Source organism: Emydura macquarii, unplaced genomic scaffold, assembly GCF_026122565.2.
Source record: "Emydura macquarii macquarii isolate MOO-44397 ecotype Brisbane River unplaced genomic scaffold, CSIRO-AGI_Emac_v2 contig_3345, whole genome shotgun sequence".
NCBI classification, from domain to species: Eukaryota; Metazoa; Chordata; order Testudines; family Chelidae; genus Emydura; species Emydura macquarii.
The window spans coordinates 8,004,560-8,030,530 of NW_027133482.1; the positions used below are offsets into that span (position 1 = coordinate 8,004,560).

The window sequence follows — 25,971 nt, forward strand, 5'->3', positions numbered from 1 at the left end:
CTCCAAATCTGAAGTAGTTGTGGGTCAGGACAAAGTCACAAAGTTCAGCTACTAGGTGTTCCATATCATCATCAGGGAATATGTTCCTGATGGCTTGAAGTCCATCTTTATGTGGAATGTTGGTGGTCTGAACAGGGACTTGGAATGGTTCTCTCATTACAAGAAGTAATTGTCACTGTTCACACATTCTCACCTTCTGATCAACGGTTGTGAATAGGCCTCATCTACTCTAACTGAATGGACTTTGCTAAAACACCTACCCTCCCCATTGTTGTTCCTTACCCTTGGATATGTATATATATACCCCCTATCTGATTTCTGCTTCTTGCATCTGATGAAGTGGGTTGCAGTCCACAAAAGCTTATGCCTGCAGAAATTAAATGTGTTAGTCTTTAAAGTGCTACAGGACTCTCGTTGTTTTTTCTTATATTAAGGTTACTTTCCTTGGGGTGCGGGTTGTAATTCTATTAATGTACTGCTTGTGTCACTTGTTTTCATATGGAGCTTTACTTCTCCATTCTGCAAGTCCCCTCCCAAAGGAGCTACTTTGCAGGACCTAAGTTTCCCAGGGCTGGGTTCCTGCAGCCCCAAGATCAAACACCCACATTCACACACACACATTGACAGATTAACAGAGCACTTCTGAGCTGACTGGATCAAAACAACATTTTTAAGATGACACCTTTATATTTCCCTGGACTCAATAGGCTGGGTCAAACAGCACTTTCCAGCTGCCACCCTTATATGCCACTGGCACCGCACCGGAATAGAGTATGTCTGAGCAGGCTGGGTCAAGACAGCACTTCCCAGCTGCCACCCTTATATGTCCCTGGACTCCACATGCTGGGCAGAGCAGCACTTTTAAACTGTTATCCTTATATGCCCCAGGTTTAGCATGCTTTCCCACTTTCACTTTACAATTATTCTGGTAATAATGAGCAAACCTCACAGGATTTTTGGGCACTCCAGGGATCTTTGGCTTAGGTAAAAGAAGCGTTGCTGCAGAGCAAGATAGGGATGCTGAGAACACAGAGGAGTAAATGAAGTTTGGAGAGAGTCTGGCACCCAGCTTGATTATAAAAGTTATTTTATTGCCAGGTATATAGAGTAATAGTCATACAAGGAGAGACTAATAAACAAAACAGTTACAATATTACACGGTTTCAATTGGGGTAGAGGAAATCTAGACCAAGTTTGATTACAAGTTAGGTTTAGAAAGTTATACCTGGAGAGAGAGAGAGAGAGAGAGAGAGAAGGAGAGGGAGAGAGAGAGAGAGAGAGAGAGAGTTGGGGTCTCACCACTCAGCGCAGCTTGAACCGGTCAAAGGTTCCCAGGAGACAGACTGTTAAGCTTAGGGTCTGGAGCCCTGGAGAGAGGCAGAGCCTCCAACTCAATGAGTCAGGAAAAGGTGAAGTTTATTTTTGAACTTGGGTAGGAGTTTTTTTGTAGGGAAGAAACGATGACTCAGGGGAATATCCCAGAGTTGTTTTGTTTAGGCTGGACAATAGGAACTGATCATTCCTGGCTATGGGCAGTGTTGTTCCTTCGTGAGAGCTCACAATGCAATCAGGCAGATTCAGTGTTTCGGATATCAATAAAGGATCTATGACGAGAATTGGTCTGATAACTGCTGAGCTGGGGGTGTGCAGGCATGTGTTCATTAACATCTGGAGCAGAGATCTCCCATCATGCCATGCTTCCCTGCTTCGCTGATCCCAGAATTCAGTGCGGTCCCTGCCTTGGAGCTTGGTTCTCCATTCGGTGTGCTAATAGAGATGTTTCCTTCTCTCATCTTCAATGTAGATGAGGCTAGAGGAGTTACCTTAATCCTGTCACCCTTGTCCAGAGGGGTTTAGGTGTGTCTCCCACTGCATTTTTATTATTTTTTTTGTAAGTCTTTCTTCTGATCAGTTCTGCTTCAAGCAGAGGTTCTTCGTGAATCAGACAGGCTGGGTACTGTGCCCTGGTTCCCCAGGTCCATCTGAGACAGACTCCTGAGAGACTTGTCCACTCTTCAGGAATTAATATACCTCACCAAGCATTTGACAGTCTCAGACAGCTAGGCAACATTTAACCTGCTCTGAGAGCAAACAGTCCTTTCCCTCCCTATACTGGGTAGCTGAATGAAATATAGGGGAAACTGAGGCACAAATAGGCATCATAAAAATATTATAAAAATATTACCGAAAATTCCCACTTCATCACATTGGGCAAGTGGGACAGGCAGCTAATCAGAAGGGGCTTTCCCTTGGCAGAGCTCAAAGTCATGAGAGGTCTGGAGCTTCTTGCATCATTGCAAGACTGGCTTCAGTCTCAACTAAAATGCTATTGTTTATGAAAAATTCACAAGTTTTGGCAATATTGGGAAAATGTTGGGGGTGGAGGAATTCTTTGGTGAATATCTATGGGGATAGTGCTGGAGGGCTGAGTGATATCTCTGATGGCTTGCTGAAGGGATAGGGGAACAGAAGGATTACCGGGGTGAATTGCTGAGAGAATAACATTTGGGAGCAAAAGAGGATGATAGTGAATTACTGAAAATGCAGCGTTTCTGGAGGTGGAAGGCTATATATGGTGAGTCGCTGAGGAAAGAGGCTCATAGGTATAACTCAGCCAGATATAATCAAGCAAAAAGTGGTAGTGTGTCTGCACTGATGTTAGGTGGATTTTTCAGTCAAGTAAAAGTAACTGGATTGACCTAACTTGATTAAGAAAAACACGTTTTTTAGTTTAGACAAGACCTCAGGAAAGCTGTAATGAAACTGGGCCATAGTTCTGGTTCCATTATTGAAGTTCTTGCAGCTCCTCTTTCAGTGACAGTGAAGGAATTGACTAAAATTGTCTGGCCTGTGTTATGCAGGAAGTCAGTTTGGATGATCAAATGGTGCCATCTGGCCTTAAAAATCTATGAATAATAGGAAAACAGAGAGAAATCAGACCTGGAAAAGCCTCCTTCATCCTTTAGGGGCCAATGCAGTGTTTGGTTTCTGTTGGTTATTTTCTAATGCATGGTCCAATCCTAGCTCTAAATGTTCCCATCACTGGGGCTCCGAGATCTCTCCCTGAGACACAAATCTAAGTGAGGAGTTATCTCCCTGCCAGGAGACTTTTCCTGGGATTCAGCTAAAATTTCCCCTGGTCGTTTCTTCTCATTCCTTCTTCTCCTACCTCTTCCCCACATTTCTCAGCCTGCCATCCCCCTCCATTCATGAAGATTTTTTTTGCATGTTCTTTTATGTGGTTATCATGTTCTTCCCACCTATTGGCAATGACAGTAGCTCTAAACACAAATTAGAGGTCTTCAAAAATGTCTGGCTGTCTCTGATTGCTCTTTTCCCTTGAAATCTCAAGATGAATTGGAGATGGATGGTTCTCATTGTGTCCTCTGTGTTGGCTCAGGGTTGTCCAAAGAACACTGTGATCATAGGCTCCTGCCCCTTGTCTCTTACAGTGATGGACATTACAGATATCATCAAGGGAAAATGTGAGAGTGATGAGGACAAGCAGTACTTCATTCCTGTGCACCTGTGAGTAAAGGCAGCACTTGTGAGCAGAGAGGGTGGGGGGCTGCAAGGGTTGTGGGAGAAGGGTCGGGTTAAGACAGAAAGGACTTTCCATTCACAAGAAAAGAATTCAGCTGCAAAAAGGGGGGCATTTCTGGGTCAACTGACAATCTTCCTCTCTCAGGTGGGTAGAAACACTGCCCATGGCCAGGAGAAATTGAGCACAAGAACTAGGGATATTAAATTAGACTGAAAGGTGACAAATTCAAAACTGATCAAAGGAAATGTTTTTCTTATTTTTGACTTCAGGATAATTAGATTGTGGAATTTATTGCCACAGGATGTCACTGGAGCCAAGAATTTAGCTAGATTCAAACAGGAATTGGACATTTATATAGGTAACAAGAATATCCAGAGTTAATACATACATTTTGTAAGATATATCATACCTCGTGCTTCAAGGCTTAAGCTAATTTCTAACAAAAGGGCTTAGGAGAAGATATAATGTCAGGGGCATATTATCGCATATCTATTTATTAAGAGGTTTCTTACACCTTCTTCTGAAACAGCTGGTGCTCGCTGCTGATGGAGATAGGGCTAGATGGAAGATGGGTCCAATCCAATCTAGCTATTCCTATATTGTTCTTCAAGTGCTTGTGCACATATATTTTCCACCTTAGGCATGTACATCCAGTGCACTCAAGCCAGAGATTTTTAATAAACAGCATTGTCTGGGGACTCTGGGAAGTGTTTGTACTCTATATGTACTCATCCCTCCAACCTAGGGCATAAAGGACGAGGCTACCCCAACCCCCTCTCAGTTTCTTTTCACTGCCCTTGGCTATGGGTTGGGTTGTGAGGCTTACTGAGTGACACAGGTCTGCACAGACAGGTGTATTACATCTGTGTCTGACCAGCTTCTCAATATTTCATCAAAGGTGCAGTCTGTTGTCTCTGTCAAAAGCTAAGAACTAGCTGATCATCATGGTTCTTGTCAGACGTTTGTACTTAAAATATTTTAAGAGATATGTAAAATGAAGGATTATGTTCCAAAACAGTTGGTGATAAGGTGGGATGGGTCTCAGAGCTAACACAATCAAGAGGGAGAACAATCAACATCTTTCGACCCAGTCCTTTGTTTACAGTCTGGACTAGATGCAGGCCTGAGCATTTATAAAGACAAAAAGAACCCCATGAAAAATTCTGAATGGAGGCTCTTCAGGGGTCAAGGCTGAGCTCCAGTTTATGAAACAGCCTGATAATGAAAAGAGACACAAGGTTTGGGACATGAGGTGTTATCCATTATGGAGGGGCACTCCGCCAGGAGGAGCGTTTCATGAAGTCTTATTCTGTGAGAAATCTTATTCTGTCCCATAGTAGTATTTCGGTACCAAATTGTTTGTTTTCTCAGCATGTCTGCTAAAAAAAATCACCAGGGTTTAAACACAACCCATCATGTTAGGCTGATGTGTTTTTTAAAATGGAGATCGGTGGTATTTAGTTTGTTTGGGAGAAGGACACATCCTGCTGAGGTGCTCCATACATAGGTCCTTCTAAAAAGAACCAAGAAAAACAGAAATTAGGCTCTGGGTGTACCTGATGGAGAAATCCATACACCCATACTTGGATCCGTGTTGTTTTGGTATCAAACACCCAGATTATGAGTTGTCCAGGATTGTCCTGGTGGGCAGCCTCTTTATCTCCGGTAGCTGTGCTGATACTGAAGACTTGATCTGAGTGTAGAAGATATTCCCACAAACTACAGAAAAAGAAGAGAACACCAGGCACCATCTCCAGGGCTACCTTCTAAAGCCCCAAATGTCATTAATAAAAAGGGCAATTCAAAGTCGAAGGGGGACCCCTCTAGCACCCATTCATTCCACAAACATGCAGCTCCAGTACCAACAAAGAATTTATCTATATTTGACATTAAGTTGTCTACCTCAAAATGCTCAGTATTACCACCTTCTGCTTTGGTATTGGTAACTTTGGTACCATCTACACCTGCACTGTGAAGCATCTGTACTCCACTGGCAATGACAGGGTTGGTACTAATGACTCCTTTGACATCTGATGTGGTGCCAACCTTCTTGGTAATGCTGAATTGGTACCATTGACACCACAAGCATTGCTAGACCACCTCTCCCCCAAATTCTCCAGTTCTCTACTTGCATCTGGGTGAATGGCAGTCAGGAGAACCAGTACCCATTTCAGTACCAGAGTTGCACCTGGTACTGATAAAAACATCTAACACTGTGCCTTCAGCTGCTGTAACTGCACAGCTCCTCACCTACCAGAAGATGGTTTCTTTTTTTCTTCTGACTGTGGGAGCAGCAATGAGGGCTCTCTGGTGTCATGTTCGGGTTACAGTCAGTCACCTACTATAACTCTGAGCATGACTTCAGGGTGTAATTGTACCATTCTAGGCATAGATCCCTTTCTAGATATATAAATTCTTGGGGACCCCCTCACTGGCATCTGGTACTTATGCCTTATTGAGCCCCTTGGGATATTCCCTACTACACCAGAATTGCCTCAGCTAAGGATTCAGTCTCCTACCTCAGGTTCCCTCCACCAAACCATCTCCCTAGCCTCCTGTTTCTGAGGTGCAAGCAGAAGAGGAGCTTCAGGCTGATCAACACTGGATCCCAGCTCATCCTCTGATGAGGCAGTTGCTCCTGAACCTAGTCCACCCATGTCAGAGGACTATAAAGCATTCCAGAAGCTAATGAGAAGAATAGCCATAACATTACAGCAGCTTTTAGAGATAGTTCATGAGAACCTATAAGGATCTGTGGGTCTTGAACCCAGCCCTGCGGGGGTCTGGGTGGGCAGCACTTCCACGCTGCTATAGCAGAGCTATGTCACTACAGGAAGTACTGCCTGCAGTAGAGATGACCAACAAGCCCTTCCCAAGACCTCTGATTGGTCCAGATCTACTATGGGACAGAGTAAGCCTATTACTCAATGAGAAGGGAAAGACACAGCAAAGGATGGGAGGGAGATTCCCACACCTGAACCATTCTTTTTAGGTGACAAATCTGAGGAACTGTCTCAGATTGATGTGTCGATAGAGGAGGTTTTGGAACAAATTGATAAATTAAACAGTAATAAGTCACCAGGACCAGATGGCATTACCCAAGAGTTCTGAAGGAACTCAAAGATGAAATTGCAGAAGAACTAACTGTGGTATGTAATTTAAATCAGCTTCTGTGCCAAATAACTGGAGGATAGCTAATGCGATGCCAGTTTTTTTTAAAAGGCTCCAGAGGTGATGTTGGCAGTTACAGGCTGGTAAGGCTAACTTCAGTACCAGGCAAATTGTTGAAACTATAGTAAAGAACAGAATTATCACACACATAGATGAACACCTTATGCTGGGGAAGAGTCAACATGGCTTTTGTAAAAGGAAATCATGCTTCACTGATCTATTAGAATTCTTTGAGGGGGTCAACAGACATGTGAACAAGTGATCCAGTGGATATAGTCTACTTGGAATTTCAGAATGTCTTTGACAAGGAACCCCATCAAAGACTCTGAAGCAAAGGAGCGGTAATGGGATCAGAGGGAGGATCCCCTCATGGGTCAGTAACTGGTTAAAAAAGAGGAAACAGAGGGTAGGAATAAATGGTGAGTTTTCAGAATGGAGAGAGGTAAATAGTGGTGTCCTCCAGGGATTGGTACTGAGACCAGTACTGTTCAACATATTTATAAATGATCCTGAAAAAAGGGGTAAACAGTGAAGTGACAAAATTAGCAGATAATACTAAATTGTCCAAGATAGTTAAGTCCAAAGCAAACTGCGAAGAGTTACAATGGGATCTCACTAAAGTGGGTAACTGGGCAACTAAATAGCAGATGAAATTCAGTGTTGATAAGTGCAAAGTAATGCATATTGGAAAACATAATCCCAATTATACATACAAAATGATGACATTCTAAATTAACTGTTACTACTCAAGAAAGAGATTTTGGAGTCACTGTGGTTAATTCTTTGAAAACATCTGCTCAATATGCAGCAGCAGTCAGAAAGGCTAACAGAGTGTTAGGAACCGATAGGAAGGGATAGATAATAAGACAGTAAATATCACAATGTCACTATATAAATCCATGGTATGCCCACACTTTGAATACTATGTGCCGTTCTGGTTGCCCCATCTCAAAAAGATATATTAGAATTGGAAAAATTACAGAGAAAGTTAACAAAATATTTAAGGGTATGGAACAGCTTCTGTATGAGGAGAGATCAGATCCCTTGTCAGGAGGCAGTCTAGCTGTGGAGCTTCTGCATTCAAAATAGCATCACCCTTGAAACCTCACACTTGCCATGAGTACAGAATGTTCTTGCAGATTATCTCACCAGCAAGTTTGTCACAAATCACAAGCTGTCCCTGAAAAATGCGATAGTGTGGTCAGTCTTCTAGAGATGGGGATTTCCCAACATGGACTTGTTTGTCATCAGAGACAATAGGAAATGCAGCTTTTCTGTTCTCTGACCAGCCAGAGTCCAGGCTGTGTGACACACAAAATCCTACTACCTTGGGGATCAGAGCTTCTGCATGCTTATCTTTGTTTTGACAGTGGGTGCCCTACCCTGGCTTCACCCCCTCACAGGATTGTGCAGGGGCAGGAGGTGGCAGGTTGTGCCAGGACACGAGCCCCACCCAAGCAGTCCCAGGACTGAGGGGGTGGGGGTGTGTGCCATGGGTAGTAGGGTCAGGAGGCAGCAGGCTGAGGCTCAGTGCACCCAATTTTCCATCCAGGGGGCCCAAAACCACCTCACCCCCTCCCCAGCCCTAGCGTTAGCCTGACTGGGCTCCCTCCGGGACTTACCTGCTGCCTGGAAGCCTGGAGTCAGAGGGAACCAGGCTGGGAGCTGCAGCCATGCACACGCTGGCTGGGAGGCACAAATTAATGCAGGTAGGAGGAGGGGATGCACTGCTGACAGGATGGTCCCAATCCTCAGGTGAGTAGCAGGGCCTGGTGGTGCTGTGTGCTAACACCTAGTGTGGCAGCCAGCCTAACCCTAACCCCTTAAGATGCTCTTGTTTTTGGTTACAGTGGGGGGAGGGCATGGCTTGAGAGTTGGGCCCCCGGCCCCCCTCCTTGGCTGGGTCCTGCTCTGAGGCTGCCAGAGGCTGGCGCAGAGGCTCTAGGCCCCAGGGCTTGAGGTCAGAATGACTCAGCCCTGCCCTGCTAGAGCAAGGAGGCACTGCCTGGTGAAACAATTCATAAATTCATAGACCATTAGGGTTGGAAGGAACCTCAGGAGGTCATCTAGCCCAACCCCCTGCTCAAAGCAGGACCAACCCCAACTAATCATCCCAGCCAAGGTTTGTCAAGCCGGCCCTTAAAAACCTCTAAGAATGGAGATTCCACCACCTCCCTAGGTAACCCATTCCAGTGCCTCACCACCCTCTTAGCGAAAAAGTTTTTCCTAATGTCCAACCTAGACCTCCCCCCCTGCAACTTGAGACCATTGTCCTTGTTCTGTCATCTGCCACCACCGAGAACAGCCTAGCTCCATCCTCCCTGGAACCCCCTTTCAGGTAGTTGAAGGCTGCTATCAAATCCCCCCTCATTCTTCTCTTCTGTAGACTGAACAAGCCCAGTTCCCTCAGCCTCTCCTCAGAAGTCTTGTGCTCCAGCCCCCTCATCATTTTTGTTGCCCTCTGCTAGACTCTCTCCAATTTATCCACATGTTTTCTGTAGTGGGGGGCCCAAAACTCGACACAACACTCCAAATGTGGCCTCACCAATGTCGAATAGAGGGGAATAATCACTTCCTGTGATCTGCTGGCAATGCTCCTACTGATGCAGCCCAATATGCCATTAACCTTCTTGGCCACCAGGGCACACTGCTGACTCATGTCCAGCTTCTTGTCCACTGTAACCGCCAGGTCCTTTTCTGCAGAACTGCTGCCTAGCCCGTCGGTCCCCAGCCTGTAGGAATGCATAGTCTCATGGATTCTTCCATCCTATTTGCAGGACTCTGCACTTGTTCTTGCTGAACCTCATCGGATTTCTTTTGGCCCAAACCTGTAATTTGTCTAGGTCACGCTGCATCCTATCCTGGGCCTCCAGTATATTTACCACTCTCTCCAGTTTAGTGATCAAACTGATTTAATCTGATCAAATCGAACAGCTAATTAACAGCTGGTGGGGCAAGACAAACTGCAGCCACAGTCTGTGGGTGAAATAGCTGATTGACAGACTCCTCCAACAGCTAATCATTCTGACTGTATGTGTGTGCTGGGACCCTTTGGCACCTTCAATGTTGGCACCTATGGTCTTGAGTGCACTAGGTGCAAACACACCTAGAGTGGAATATAGATGTGCACATATATCTCAAAGAATCATTTACTGTACAAGTAAGTAAAGTAATCATTTCTGCACTCACATGCTCCTGTTCCTAGATCCCTTTCTGTAGAGGGGGGAAATCATGGGAATTCCCCATAGTTCTTCTCCCTAGCTGGAAGGAACTGAGCCCCCCAATGTGCTTCTGTTGTGTTTCAGGGTTGCTGCCGAGAATGATTTCCTTCACAGCCTCATAAAGAAAGCAGTGGAGGGGAAGGAGATCAACCACAAAGGACAAGGTAAGGGCCTTACGTCTCCTCTTCTCCCAGCTGGGTGTCTACCTAGCTCTTTTAGGGTTTTATCCTGCTGCCCATCACCATACTATCTGAACACCTTCCATGTAAATCAGCTGCAAGGGTGAGGTGCCTAGTGGAATGAGGGAGTCTCTGGCACTTCTCCTTTTACAGAGTAAAAAAACTTGTTTTGTTTTGTTAAAAAAGGTTTTTGAGAGAGCCTTTCAGTGGTGAAGAATAGTGCAAGACTGCCCATCGGCCCACGAGGGTATGGGGGCCTAACCAGATGTAGCAATGCTCTGGCACTTCACCTGGTGCATGGGGTTGCAATGCCACTCATTTAGATTTGCTCCACCACTCCTCCATCAGACAGAGGTGCAGCTGGGCCAAATGATGGAGGCATGGCTGGGCTAATTTTGAGTGAGTGGCATTGCATCTTGGTGCACGAGGTCACAGCACCACTCAGGTTTGGCTCAGCCATGCTTTTGTTATGATGGAGGAGAGGCTGGGCCAAACCTCAGTGGTGCTGAGATCCTATGTGCCAGGTTGCAGTGCCACTCATCATTTAAATTCAGCTGTGTTGTGCGAGTGCAGTGCAAGTGCTATGAGCAAGTGGAGTCACTGGGTGGCTGGGATTGGGAGGAACCACCCTATCCTAGGATGGGAGTGGTGCATTGAGCTGGGGAGGAGGAGGGGAGAGGGAAAAGGCCAGTGAATAGCCAGGAAGTTCATGGAGGCAGTGAGTAAAGGATTGGGGTGATGAGTTGTTGGCGGACTGTGTGGTGAGTGGGGGAGGTTGAGGGCTGTGATGATGGAGGTAAACAAAATTTTAGATTTTTGGAGTTGGAAAGAGGGGCCCTACCCTATTCTTGCATCAAGGCCCTCTGGGTTCTGTTACGTCACTGAAGCCTGTCCACTATAAATGACACTCACAACTCATACACAAAGGCTTTGCAACATTTCCTAAAGGTGGTCAGACTAATGATTCATTGGGTCTCCTCTGGAAGATTGTTCCATAGCTGGATCCCTTTGGTGGAAAATACTTTGTCCCCAGTTCCCACATGCTTTGTCCTAGGCTTTGAGAGCTGCATTGTCCTAGCAGGGCAGAGCTGTCACAGTGGTTAATAGATCAAAATTTGGTGTTTGATTTAACTGGGGCTTGATCCATTAATTACTTTGAAAGTTAAGACAAAGGCCTTGTTTGAAGCTGACTGGGAGAGACTTGAGCACAGATCTAATGTGCTCACAGCATCCTGAGCCACGGAGAAGGTGAGTAGCCATATTTTGCACAAGGTAGAACTTGTGTATCATCTTCACATTCAGCTTCAGATACAAGTTACAGTAAATCAGCCTGGAGGTGACAAATACATGAATCACTGTTGCAAAATCCTTGTCTGGGAGGAAGGGACAAATGAGCTGGAGGGAGAGAAGACGTTTTTGAAAACTGGTGCTACCTGGTCATCCAAGTTTAGTGAAGAGTCAGATAGGACCCTGAGACTTCACAGCACTATGATGAATGGGAGCTATACACCTGCAATGGAAGATGGAGACAATATCTGTCAGGCCTGGCTCCTGGAAATATTTAACACCGTGGAAGCCACTTTCTAACATAGGGTCCTGATGAGCGTGTCCTAGGAGTGTGAAATAGACTTGGGGATAAAAGGCTACATAGGGCTGGGGGCTGGGCATCTGATTGAGCTACCCACTGCATTCTATTTGGTCCAAGTAAATTCCCATCCCTTTTCTTCCTCTTCCTTCCAGGGTTCTGGGTGTCTCTGAAAATGCTGTGGGGAGATTTGAGTCAGGTGCGGAAAGATCATCCTCACCTCGTAGACCGCAGCACAGTAGTGGTCCGCAAGTTAGGCTTCCCAGAGATTATCATGCCAGGTGAGTGCAGAAGGCACCTCAGGCTCAGGTAAGTAAGTTTAACCTGATCCATCCTCAGCTACTGTTTCCCAAAGTCTGTGTGGCATTTGTTACAGATCCACACCTCAGCTTTTAAACAGTCTCTTGGAGGAACCCCTTTAGTGTGCTAGGCCCCCAAGAGTACCCACTCTTCCTTAAGAGCAGGCCATACAGCCTCATCTCCTCCTAGATGGAGCCTCTGGCTTCCAGCCCTTCTGCTTCACACTGTGAGCTCTGCTCAGCAAGTCCAACTGAGATAGACTCCTGATAGAGACTTGTCCACTCTTCAGAGACTCCTGCACCCCCGCAAGTATTTGCAGTTACACCCAAACAGCTTTTTCAAAACAGAATAGAATTTATTAGTGAAGTAGACACTGCATTGGCAGTCCTTAGATTAGCACAGAGACATGAAAGTTAAAGCATCGTCCAGTTTGGTCAAGCCACAATTCATCAGCCAAACTGTACTGAACTCCATATTCAGGCTCTGTCTCTCTGATCTCCTTAGCTGGTCCCAGCAGAGAGCAGCATGCTTCTTCCAGAGCCCACACTTTATCCCTGCTGGTCACCTCCCAGTCCTTTGTTCTCCAGGTAGAGCTACTCTGAGTTCCCAGCCCCTGCTGAGAAGTGGGGAAAAGCTCCTTCCTTTGGGTTGTTGATTGCTATGTGTCAGTGTTCTGGCTGTTGGGGTTTTCCATTGTCTTCTTGCATTTTCTACTGATGTGGCCTTGGTCAGTCCCTTTTAATGACCTATTCAGTCTGCTCCAACTAGGTGCAGGTGACACACACAAACTCCTATGTCTCTTAGTCCGCCCTGAGAGCAAATATATTCATTTTCCTCCCCGGGTAGCAATGCAAAGTTTGGGGGAAACTGAGTCATAAAAAACTGGAGTCATAAAAATATTACAAAAAAATCCCCCCTTCATCACAATATCCTCCTGGGATTTGCTTCCCCAGAGCAGGGGCTTTTGCCTACCATCTGTATGAGGCGGAGCAGGATCAATGCCCTGACTCTGTATATCTGGTGCACCTGTGTAATGGATCTGGTCAGGCTCCCCCTGCTGGCCACCCACCGTATCATTGTGAGGGAATCCCAACCTCTGGATCCTCAAGTGTTTCAAGCTTCCAGAGTGTGAACAGAGCACAGGCACTGTGTCAGTCTTGGGGGTCCCTAGGCAAACTCTGAGAGTGCAAACCCTTGGTCTAGCACTTTCCTCTCAAAAAGCTGTGGCCACATGGTCCAGCTGCCTCATCCTCTGAAACCAGTGTTGACTCCTCCTGCTCCCCTGTAGCTGAGGGCTTGTCTACACTTACCTCGGAGATTTGGCAGCAGTCGACCAGGAGTTATGCAAACTGCGCAAAAAACTTGCGTAACTCCCGTCGACTTGTGTGCTTCTGTTCTGCACGCCATCTTCACTGCACTGCGCCGACGGGAACCACGTTCCTGTCGATGCAGCGCTACGCCACTTGAGAAGGTGGTCTTAATACGTTGATTCCTGGATCGACTGAGTGGGTCTTCACTGACCACTCAGTTGATCCAGATAAGTCGATCTGACAGTGGCGAATTTGCCGCCGTCAGTGAAGACATCGCCTTAAACACTCTCTCTCTCTCAGAATCCCACCGAAGATGGGAGCCTTCTGGGTTACCGTTTAATTCTCTCAGGGTCATGTGGTAAATGTAGCACATAAAACCTACAAACAGACTTTGCACAGTTTCTAACATATTGATGGTCTTTATGTAATCACATGAGAAATACATAGATCCATGCAAAAATAATAAACCCTACATGCATTCCCCTGCCTCAGTTTCCACACCACTTCAGGCCATTCTTTGGGCTGGGGACCAGAATCCTTCTGCTCCAGTGCATGGCTTGTCCTGAAACAAGAGCCTTCTTCCTCTAGGTCATCACACCTCTTTTGAGCTTGGATAGTTCATGACCTCTCTTCCTCCTGTCCAAACTTCCTGTTTCTCTCCCTCTAAGTTCCTGTTTATATGCCTCCCCTCCCAACACCTGGCTGTCTTTGTTCTGCCTTTTAGCAAATTTCCACCCTCCATTTCCCCACTTCCTTCAGAGAGGTAGGATAAAATTGGTTTCCCCTAGGATGCAATTACTTTTTAACATAACAGTTGTGTGGTTGTACAGACAGATCTGCCAAATCATTGCAGTCTGTCACTGCAGTGTCTGGGTACTAATTGGGATAGCGTGTGTGTGAATAGGGGAATGCTTTATTCCCCTTTCTACTCAGATGGAATCAGGTGTCCTCCAAAGCATCCCAGCACCTGTTAGACTGAATAGACAACTGAAGTGGGATCTGCCACATGGAGGAGAAGCCAGACCAGAGCATGACTGGCAGTTATTGCAGTGGAACCAGAATTATTCTTCATGGTCCTGCTGCTAGCCCTTTAACATGTGAAAGGATGGGGGTCTTGGACACCCCAGAAGCACTGGATATCTGGCACCTCAGCTGCTCAGTGCAGAGATTATTCTGGGCCCTGCAGTTAAAGAATGACCTAGCAAGTGGGAAGGGGGAATCAGACTGCTTCACCTTATAAAGAGACCTACACTAGGAATTTGAGTGGGACTGGCCTGCTAGCCACTCATGTATCAAAAAAGGCTTCAGCCATTAGCCAAGTAAGGGGTGGGTGTAAGGGAGGTAATGAAGGGACCATATCGGAACACTAGGAAATGTGTAGTAGGGACCAGTTATGCTCTGGTCTCAGCAACTAAGGGTGGGCGGAGCTGCATGGGACTCAGTTGGGCTTCTCAGCTCTAAATTCCAGGAATCTATGAAAATATAGGTATATATATATATAGGTGTGGGGAGGGGGGTGTTCTCACTTTAACCAAATCTATTGGCTCATCCCTAAATAGTGCTTTGGGATGGGGGAGTATTGAGGTCTCCAGGGGCCACTGGTAGCAGCTCAGGCCTGGCCTCATTGGAACCTTGCTTTGTGTGGCTCTCCCCAGGGGACATCAGGAACGACATTTACCTCACATTGGTGCAGGGAGAGTTTGACAAGGGGAACAAGAAGACCCAGAAGAACGTGGAAGTGACAGTGTGTGTCTGTGATGAGGCTGGGAACATGATACAGGTGAGCGTGCACCGTGCTCGTCTGCTAACTGTAGTGTAGTGGGAGCCGTGTGGCAGTGGGTGAAGAGAAAGGGGAACACCCAAAAGTTGTGCGATTAAGTCTGACTGTCCCAGCACTCCTTTGGTGATGACTCAGGAGGAGCCAGGCATCCTTGGGTTAACTCCGTGGACTTTTAGAACCAGGCCAATGGGAAAGTGCTGGATCTGGAGCTGAACTGCAGAGACGAAGCACACAGATCTCCCTGGCAGTAGTGCTCTGAGGAAATTACTACCTAGGAAGTCTTGGTCATCTCCTTCACTGCAGCTGGTTGGAGTTTTCTTGGTAGATCACTCCTTCCCAGGGGGCTGAGGCTTTGGAAATGGACCTTCAAAATGGGCTTTGCCTCTAAATCTGAATCCTTCCTTCACCATCAAACATTGCTTAGGACAAGAATCAGGCTCTGCCTTCACTGTCTGTCCTGGGCTACTCTGCAGATTCTCTGCGTTGTTAAAGTCCCATAAGTTTTCCCTATCTAAGTACTGTTTGACAGAGGGCTTCTTTTGGTTGATCCCCTTTACGTGTTCCTTCAGCTCTCCAGTGACACACCTGCCATGGCAGACACTTTGGTTTCATTCTTAGCACATCTCAAATATTTCCATCTTCACATCTGAATAACTTTGGAGAAAGGGGTGCTGACCTTTCTGAAAAATCTCAGCATTTGTTTATAAATTCAATCCATCTAATACCTAGTATGTTCCCACAGCATTTGCTTTGGAAGGCCTTCAGACATCTGTCTGTACCATTGGTTTTCAAACTGGGGGTTGTGACCCCTCAGGGGTCCGCAGTGTGGTTAGGTGGGGGTCATGAGCTGTGAGCCCTGACCCCAGCCAGAAGTGGGGCTGTGAGCCTCCCTGCTTCCTTCCAGTGGAGAAACATGGGGGGGTGTAAGCGGTGACACAGATACTGTTTACCCCCCTCAACGTTCCTCTGTGCCCCCCAGGGCACTGTGGGGGAGGAGGAGCTAGAAGCAACAGCCAGGGCTCCCTGCATCCAGATCACTTTCCCCGCATGGACTGTGCTGTGAGGCAAGCATTAGGAGCTGCTGCTCTCTGCCCTCCCCTTACGCATCCCAGGTGGGGAAAATGACCTAGATACAGGGAGCCCTGATGTTGCTCCTCGTTCCCCCGGCGCGAAGGAGCAGTGTTCAAGGGGGAGCAAGCGGCAATACCAGCCACTCCATGCATGCAGGTCTGTTTTCCCAGTGGGTACGGGGGTGGGGGTGGAGGGTGTAGGGGCTGGGGTGAAGGGGGCACAGTCCAGGTGTCAGGGGCAAAAGGGGAGGGCAAAGTGAGGAGCCATTGGGGCCAGAGGCGGTGTGTGTGTGGGGGGTACCCCTGGGGACCAGGGGGTCACACTCAGAGGCTTGCTGTGTGAAAGAGGTCACCAATACAAAAAGTTTGAGACACACTGGTCTATACCTTTTGTGGGTTTCCAGGTTTCACATCCACATGTTAAGGCGGCAATAACATTTGAGTTGAAGATTTGTAGTTTGGTCTTTATATTATAGATTTTTGATGACTAAATTATGTTTTAAGCTGGTGAATGCAGCTGCTGCCTTACTACTTCACCTCTAGAACTAGAACCAAAAAGGCTGTGAGAAAAGAGATGAAAATCAGCCTCTTACAGGGCTTGTCAGAATCATCCAAGGCCCTCCTGGCCCTTCCTCAGATGCTCCCTGGATGCGCATGGTCCTATCCTCACAGTTTTGTGTGTTAGAGACTCCAAATATGACAGCAGAGAGAGAGGCTTTAGGTGCTGAAGAAGTGAAAAGTGTCTTGGGATCTCCAGGAAAGGTTTTTTAAGGAGAATAGCACAGGAAAATGCTCCGATAAGGGAAGGGGAGAGGATGCTCTTGCTCAGGCCAAGCCCTGGAGTTTCTTCTGACAATATGTCGATTCACCCTTACTCATTCCCCAGGTGTTTGCTTTTATTTCTAATTAAACTCTCTGTTGATACTTGAATGTAGGTTTTATTAATAATCCAGAGACTCAATCCATTCTCCACCCCCAAATCTCTCTTTCTGTCTGGGATAATGATTTTCCCATGTTACAACAAGACTTGAGTCTTGAAAGCTCCTTGGAGGGTCGTGAACCCCTTGCTGCCTTCCCTGGAAGTCTGGAGCCAGGCTCTGCAGTTAGAGAGGGCATACCAGCCTCGCAGGGCCACTTCACTGCAGCCCCATTCACTCTCAGCTGTGGGGCTCTCCCTGGAAGTGCAGCCCAGGGACAGGCAACAGTAATTCAGTGCAGGTTGGTGCAGCTATAACAGGGACTGTGCAGGCAAGGCTGACAGAATGGTGAGGGCAGTGGGACTGCCTGTTTGTGCAGGACAACACAGCCAGGGAGGGAAGGAAGGAATGCTGTGGGTACACAGTTGGAAGACACCGGATGGGATGGTAAAGGCTAGAGTGGGGTGGCACAGTCATGGAGCTTAGCATGCTGCAGTAGGTTGGTGCAGCCGGGTCAATGGGGTACTGCAAGCTGGGGCTGGTTGGCATATTGATTAGCATGCAGCATTTGTCCTTGATTGTTGAATTCTGTGTGTCTGCGGCAGAAAAGCTCCAGCTCTCTGAATTTCTTGGATTTGGGAAAACTATTTGCCTAGTAATCATAAAAGCTCAGCACTAACTGACTCTCCCCTGGCTGTCCACTTCCCAGAATGTGATTTTCCAGGGTGCCGGTGACAAGCCTGCAAGTGAATATCGATCTGTGGTCTATTACCAGCAGCGGCACCAGCGGTGGATGGAGACTGTGAAGGTCTGTTTGAGCTTCTCCATGCTTTGGAGATGGTTGGGGAGGGAATCATCTGTGATTGGGATCTTGAACATGAAATCTGCAACCGGAGCTGACTGGGCTCCCCGGTGTGAGGTGTGCTCTGATCAGACTCTGCCTGTCTCATCCGGACTCACCAAGAGGCGAGACGGAGTTGTTAAGAACATCAGTCTGTTCGAATGAACAACCTGAGGGAGCCTCCCTGCCTAGAAAAATCCCTCCCCACTAAGCACAGTTCATAGCCCTCCTATGCGAACAGAAGAGAGGAAAGATCAGCTCTGATACTGAATATTGCTTAATGATTCCCTATATGGAGAACAGGGGCGATCATGCAGCTTTGTCCGTAGAGACGGAGCTGTTACACAAGAGCAAATCCCACATGCATAAAGACAAACACCCATTGTGTCCATGGTTACTGGGAGCTCCTTTCATCAAGGCCCTGAGTACTGAGCGTGAAGGGAGTAATGGAAGCTGCATAGATCAGCTCTGCACGCCATAGGAAATTCTTCAGCACTGACTAAATCCCTACGTCTTGCCTCAGCCTGCTTTCCTCACTGAAACCTGGCTTCATTCCCTGGGGATTCAGCCCAGGCATGAATTGGGGTCTGGCCACATATCATTATAAATGGGTATGCACATAGGAGTACCGATATACACAAAGATGTCTGGCTACCCACATATGCACATGTGGGCGTGCATGCACAGACACCTCCAGGTATGGACACAGGCGCACACACATATGCACAGCTGCACATGCACAGATAGACATGCGGACGCAGTCACAGGTTCAAACCTCCACACTTTACTAGTTAAAAGCAGAAAAGAGGTTCTGGATTGTGCATCTTAATCCATGGTTGACCTTTGCCTCTATCAAAGCTTAGGTACAAATGGACTCTGATGCACCTGTGACTTAGCCTGTTCCTTCCTGTGTTAATGCTGGCTGTTCTCTCCTAGATTGCAGTGCCCATTGAGGATGTCCACAGGACCCACCTGCGATTCACCTTCAAGCACCGCTCTTCCAGTGACTGTAAGTTTTCCTTCTGCTTCTGATCTTGTTCTGTTAATGGTCCAGGCAAAGGCTTGGGCCTCTCCTCTAGAGTCAATCTACAGGGGGTGGCAGTAGCATATGTTCTGGCTGGGACAGCTTCGCAAGGCTTCCCAGCTGCAAGGAAGAAGCACTGCAATTATTATGCGGCCCCCAGCTACTTCTGTGCTGCCTGACCTGTCCCTCCTTCACAGTGATTCTCATCCTCAGGGTTCTTCTCTGAGTAGATGCAGCCATGTATTCCACGTAGGTGTGCGCATGCACAGCGTGCAGGAGCTGGAGAATTTTGCCTAGCAGTACTGGTGGGGTAGGGGCAGCATTCCTGCTTTGTGGCTGAATCCCCTTCTCTGGCCATATGTGGCAGTGCTGCCCTAGCTCCCCTCAGTTCCTTCTCACTGCCCGTGGCAGAAGTCGGAGCTCTGTGTGGTTTTCACCTCACAATCCTGCCTCAGTTACTGAGAGTTTTCTCTGTATGTAGTTGTATAGCATCCTACTTAGTGTTAGTAAGTTAATATAATTAGTTGCCCTGGGTGATGCCCTCATCAGGCTTCAAATGCTGTCCATCATGTGGGGGAAAATCCCCATTAGTGATTGGGCCAGGGTTTGATTTGTAAATCATTCGCTAAAAGGAGTCAGGTGGCTAGAGACCTTTGCCTGAAGCAGCAGCTCCTCAAGTAGGCCATGAGGACTGTTTCAGTATCAAGGTTTGATTGGACCAGCGGTCACCCTTGGGCTTTGTTAATGATGCTGCTCCACGTTCCAGGGCTGACATCTCTGCCAAGAGATGGAGAAGCCATTCGCCTCCTCAAGTTCACTGAGGAAAAGATCTCCTAAGACCAATCAATACTCTTTGTCTCATGGAGCGTCTTCCTTTTCATATAAGAAGAATATGGACCAGCCTCATGCTATTGCTGGCATGTGGGATGGAGCTGATCCTTCAAACTGCTTCCTGGTACTTCCTAGAGATGTGCAGGAGCCCATATTGTTCCAGCTGATTCCAGCGCTGGGATATCTGATGAGTCTGGTACTGATGACCAGGGTGCCAACACCAGCTGTCTCCATGCCGGCAGCATACCAGGCAGCAGCAGCTCTACTCTGCCTATTGGTTCCGGACTCCTCGGCACCAACGTTGTCTTGGTGGAAGATCCCGCCTTCCATGCTGGCACCATCCACGGGCATCAGTACTGCTGCTGACTTCTGTACTGGCACCGCTCCCAGCACTGAATGCAATTGTGGTGTATTAGCTGCTGGCTGTGCCAGTTCCATCGTTGGCACTGGCACTTCTTTCCTGCTGGGTAGCAGATGAGTCAGACCAATTGCTTGCACCATCGGGGCTAGCTCCACCACTGTCCCCAGAGAGCTGGGGATCCTCAGGATCCAGGTCAGGGTCCTCCTCCCAATCTCCGTTGTCTGATATGTGTCAAGAACCATTCTCGGAGCAACATTGGTGTCAAGACTGGCATTCTCCGGGTAATCACATCAGGGGCCGCAGATCTGGGTTCTAATGGCCACCAGTGCCCTGCCGGTATCCCTGTGATGGAGTCTCACAGGAATCATGCTCAGGGTCCCCTCTCGACACAGCCAGTCAGGATCTGGTGCTGCAGAGTCTGCCATGGTCCACCCCAGGTCTCCACACACCAGTACAGCCACCTCCTAGATCTAGCCTTGGACGGTCCAACCCCCTGTTCTACCTTGAACTCCTCCTGCGGGACCCCCCCTTGGATAGGTCCCAAAGGGTTCCTCCATGCCCAAAGGGCCAGGCACCCCGCCTTGAAATCAGAAGTGATTCACAGCCATCGTGGGAGTCAGAAGGGTTTATTAGTTCTCAGGATCACAGCGTAGAAGGAGTTTGCTAGCAGCTTATCTAGGAGTTACAACAGTGACCACCTGGGGAGCCCCATTCTTGGGGCTCCCTCTCTGCCAGCCCCTCACGGGGGACTGGCCTTTTCCCCCCGCAGCCACCCCCAGACCTGTCCCCTAGCTCTTTCCCAGTCCTTTGTCTCCTTCCTGGGCCAGGTGGCTACTCCCCCTGGTCTTCACCTGCCCCAACCTGTTGCAACTGATTGGTGTGGCCCAGGGGGTCCTGGCCAGGTCGGCCTACGTGTGGCTGGGGAAGGCCCATCCACCCTCCAGTGGCCTCTGCAATGATCACACAGCCGGATCCCATCATCAACATACATGAGAATGAGTAACACGCAGAGGGAAGCTGAGACACACACACAGACTCAGAGAAAACCCCAAGAATAGCTCCATTTCTTCACAATGCCTGGTTGTCTCCCTGGAATCAGTGGAATGCTCCTTGGTCTTGGAAGTCACACTCCTCATCCTGTTCCAGAGCAAGATCACCAGGCATGTTGGTGGCTGCGGTTATTGATCCACTGCAAGCTCAGGCATCAGGTGACTTCCCCCTCTCAGGGCCTCTGGAACTGTCCCATCTAGGTTGAACAATTCAGGGGCAGGACCCCTCCCAAGTGCAACTGACCACTTCATTGTCATCCCTTGACAGTTTGATGGTACCAGGCTCCTCTCCTCCCTTGGTGCCTGAAGACTTCAAGGCCTACCAGGATCTTGCACAGTGTGTGGCTGCTACCTTGGTCAGAGTTCCTGAAGGAAAATACTCACAAACTACTGGATTTTCTCCAGCCATCTGCCCTGCATAACGCATTCCTGGAGCCTGCAAAGGCTCTTTAGAGTACTCCAGCTTCGGTGCCACCCATGCCAAAACATTCAGAGAAACGTTGTTTCAGATCTATCCAGTGTTTTTGAGGGCTTCTATTCCCACCCCATCCCTAATTCCCTGGTTGTGACTGCAGTGAATGATAGGGCCCGGCAGGGCAGATATAAGTCTACGCCCAAAGACAAGGAATCCAAGAAGGTGGACTATACTGCCTCTTCCCTGCAAATGAGTATTGTGAAGCAGCAGGCATTGCTGCCCAAGTATAATTTTATTAATCAAACAGCTATGTCTAAATTTGTGGACCAGTTACCTGAAGCCTCTATGGAGGCTGATAGCTGAGGGCTGTTTGGTGGCCAAGACATTCTTCCAGTTGGCTTTGGATGTGGCAGATACATTGGCTAGAGTTACGGCATCCACAGTAACCATGAAAATGGCGTTTGCACACCTAAGTGGAATACACAATTGTGTCACATCTTGAAGATCCATAGTTACATTAAGTAACCATTTATTCTCCCTGAATAGACTTCCCCTGACTTTGTGGTTTTGTGTCTCCTAGCTAAGGACAAAAGTGAGAGAATTTTCTCCATGGCCTTTGTGAAGCTGATGAGACCTGATGGTACAACCCTGCATGATGGTGAACATGACCTCATTCTATATAAGGTAGCGGTGGGCCCAGGCAAATCTATCTGTTCAAAATAAAGGAAGCCACAAGGATGCATGTTTTCCCTCTAAACTTCATTTATGCAGGACATGGGAGCTTAGGTAGTCTACTCTTTATGAGAGCAAACTTTTTATTGGCAGCAGTCACCCTATCCCAGTCCTTCCAGATGCTTCCCGGGACTTCCCCTTGTCCCTTCTGCCCTCTGATCCTCGAAGGCTCCATTTCTGCCCAGCTGTCCTTTTCCCGCCCCGGCTTTCTTCGGCCGCCATTCTGCTCTTTTGCAGTGGCCCTGTACATGCCAATTGCAATCCCTCTGCTATGATGCAGAGTAGTCATGTCTATAAGTTGTAGCTTCATTTTCTGGTGCATTTTTGGGTTCCCTTCAATAGAAATAAAGGATTTAGATTAAGAAATTAGTTAATTTGGCTGCATAATTCAGCACTACTCCGCCACAGCAGCTGAGGATATGACGTAAAATCAGGAGCCATGACCCATACTTCAGTGCTGAGTTAGCAAAGTGTTCTGGGGCTGTGCACAATAATTCAGTTTTGCTCTGCTGCAGGAATTGAGGGCCACTTAATTAAGGGCTAATGTATATAAAGGATCCTGTCAGTAACATACCTTTCTTTCCTCTATAGTAAAGAGCAAAATTATCAGACTCACTGAAAAACACAGTATGCTGGGAAAGAGTCAACATGACTTTTGTAAAGGGAAATAATGCCTCACCAATCTATTAGAATTATTTGAGGGCAGGTCAACAAGTATGTGGACAAGGGTGATCCAGTGGATATAGTATATTTGGAGTTTCAGAAATCTTCTGACAAGTTCCCTCACCAGAGGCTCTTCAGCAAAGTAAGCAGTTATGGGATAAGAGGGAAGGTCCTTTCATAGATCAGTAACTGGTTAAAAGACAGGAAACAAAGAGTAGGGATAAAAATGGAAAGAGGTAAATACTGGGGTATCCCAAGCATCTGTATTGGAACTTGTGCGATTCAACATATTCTTATATGATCTGGAAAAGGGAGGGAACAGTGAGGTGGCAAAGATTAAAAACAATACAAAATTACTCAAGATAGTTAAGTTCAAAGCTGACTATGAAGAGTTACAAAGGGAGTTCACAAAACTGGGTGACTGGGCAATGAACTGGCAGTTGAAATTCAGTGTTGATAAGTGCAAAGTAATGCACACTGGAAAAAATAATCCCACTATACATACAAAATGATGAGGTCTAAACTGGCTGTTACCACTCAGGAAAGATATCTTGGAATCACTGTGGACAGTTTTCTGAAAACATCCAGTCAGTGTTCAGCAGCAGTAAATAAACTGGCAGAATGTTAGGAATCATTAGGAAAGTGATAGATAAAAAGACAAAAAATATCATAATGCCAGTATAAAATTCCATGGCACGCCCAGATCTTGAATACTACATGCAGTTCTGGTCACCTCATGTCAAAAAAGATATATTAGAATTGGAAAAGGTACAAAGAAGGACAACAAAAATGTTTAGGGGTATGGAATGGCTTCCATATGAGAAGAAATTCAAAAGACTGGAACTGTTCATTTTAGAAGAGAGATGTGGGGGGATATGATAGAGGTCTATAAAATCATGAATAGGGTGGAGAAAGTGAATAAGGTGGTATTATTTACCCCTTCACATAACACAAGAAACAAGGGTCGCCCAATGAAATTAATAGGCAGCAGATTTAAAACAAACATAAGGAAGTACTTCTTCACACAATGCAGAGTCAACCTGTGAAACTTGTTGCCAGGGGATGTTGTGAAGGCTAAAAGTATAACTGGATTAAAAAAAATAGCTACATTCATGGAGGCTAGGACCAGGAATGGCTATTAGCCAAGACGGTCAGGGATGCAACCACATGATCCTCTGACTGCCAGAGGATCATGTGGTTAGAATCATAGAAGATTAGGGTTGGAAGGGACCTCAAGAAGTCACCTAGGTCGTTAAGTCCAACTCCCTGCTCAAAGCAGGACCAACCCCAACGAAATCATCCCAGCCAGGGCTTTGTCAAGCTACACCTTAAAAACCTCTAAGGATGGAGATTCGACCCTCTCCCTAGTAACCCATTCCAGTGCTTCACCACTCTCCTACTGAAAAAGCTTTTCCTAATATCTAACCTAGACCTCCCACACTGCACCTCGAGACCATTGATCCTAGTTATGTTATCTGCCACCACTGAGAACAGCCTAGCTCCATCCTCCCTGGAACCCCCTTTTAGGTAGTTAAAGGCTGCTATCAAATCCCCCCTCACGCTTCTCTTCTGCAGACTAAACAAGTCCAGCTCCCTCAGTCTCTCCTCATAAATCTTGTGCTCCAGCCCCCTAATCATTTTTGTTGCCCTCCACTGGACTCTGTCCAATTTGTCCACAACCTTTTTGTAGTGGGAAGCCCAAAATGGGACACAGTACTCCAGATGTGGCTTCACCAGTGCCAAATAGAGGGGAATAATCACTTCCCTCGGTCCACTGGCAATGCTCCTACTAATGCAGCCCAATATGCCATTAGCCTTCTTGGCCACCAGGGCACACTGCTGACTCATGTCCAGCTTCTTGTCCACTGTAGTCAGAAGTTACATCCTCTGACTGCCAAAAGATGGGACTGGACAACAGGGGATGGGTCATTCGATAATTGCCCTGTTCTGTCCATTCCCTCTGAAGCATCCAGCACTGGCTGTTGTTGCAAGATAGGATACTGGGCTGGATTGATCAGTGGCCATTATTATGTTCTCTGTCTTTGCAGTCCTTCTTTCTCTGTGCTGGTATTAATCTGAAATGGGAAAGCCTAATGGGTGCCATTTAGCCTGTGTTCCAGCGATCAGCTCAGGTTCATTCCCTATAATATATTTTCTGTTGTTTCATTCAGTCTAGTTATAAATGTTCTCAACAGTGGACTTGTCACCCTTCCTCTGGGATGTTATTCTCCAGCCTGAGACAGTACAGTGTTTTAAGTTTTCCTGATATTCAACTTGAACTCTCCTTTAATTTCATCTCACTTGAGCTAGATATGTCTCCATAGGTCACACTAGAGAAACTCCTCTCATTCCAGAGGGTTTACATCCTTCTGAGATTTGCAGACTCTTATGTCTCCTCCCTGCTTAGCGGTTGCTTAGCTGGCCTCAAGAGATATAGTTCTTGTTCCCATCAGAGTGCCTCCTTTGGATGTTACATGAAAAGGGCACTCACACAAGTCTGGCTCTCCTAGCAGGAGTGTTCAGTGGCAGTCCTGTGATGATGGGCTCTCAGCATGTTGGCTGAGGGCTTCTCTTCTTTTCAGAGTTCCAGATGAAATAAACAAACCATTAAAGGCCAGCAAAAGAAATTAAACAGAAGGGCAAAGGGTGGGTGGGGGGGGGGGGGGGGAAAACCCCTGTAAGCAGTTTCAGCCAGGATATTGGCCTCTTTTTATTCAGAGGGGTCCTGGATCAGTCACAGTCAACTCAAAGGTTTGCTGGCTCTCTAGCACAAGAAATGGTATGCAGTCTGTTCCCCCCTTTTTATCATGGGATCTGTGTTCCCTTTCTGTGAGGGCAGAGGCTAGGTTAGCTACCAGGCCTCTTTATGGGAACTGGGAGGCTCTGCAACCTGCTCCCTTCCCAGGACTGCCCACTACTGAGTGGCACGTCCTCCCTTTAAGCCCCTCCTCCATTCTTTGCATGACTTGCAGGTGCTG

The 25,971-nt window shown here is 47.2% G+C and overlaps 1 protein-coding gene across 1 annotated transcript in view; it reads left to right on the forward strand.

The window, feature by feature from the left end:
• LOC137143712 (dedicator of cytokinesis protein 2-like) overlaps nt 1-25,971 on the forward strand; it is a 229,933-nt gene that overhangs the window by 29,825 nt on the left and 174,137 nt on the right. The window contains exons 11-17 of the mRNA XM_067533643.1: nt 3,453-3,528; nt 10,021-10,100; nt 11,856-11,981; nt 14,966-15,090; nt 17,787-17,885; nt 18,855-18,927; nt 22,179-22,282. Coding sequence (XP_067389744.1) covers nt 3,453-3,528; nt 10,021-10,100; nt 11,856-11,981; nt 14,966-15,090; nt 17,787-17,885; nt 18,855-18,927; nt 22,179-22,282 — 683 coding nt within the window. The remainder of the gene's footprint in view (nt 1-3,452; nt 3,529-10,020; nt 10,101-11,855; nt 11,982-14,965; nt 15,091-17,786; nt 17,886-18,854; nt 18,928-22,178; nt 22,283-25,971) is intronic.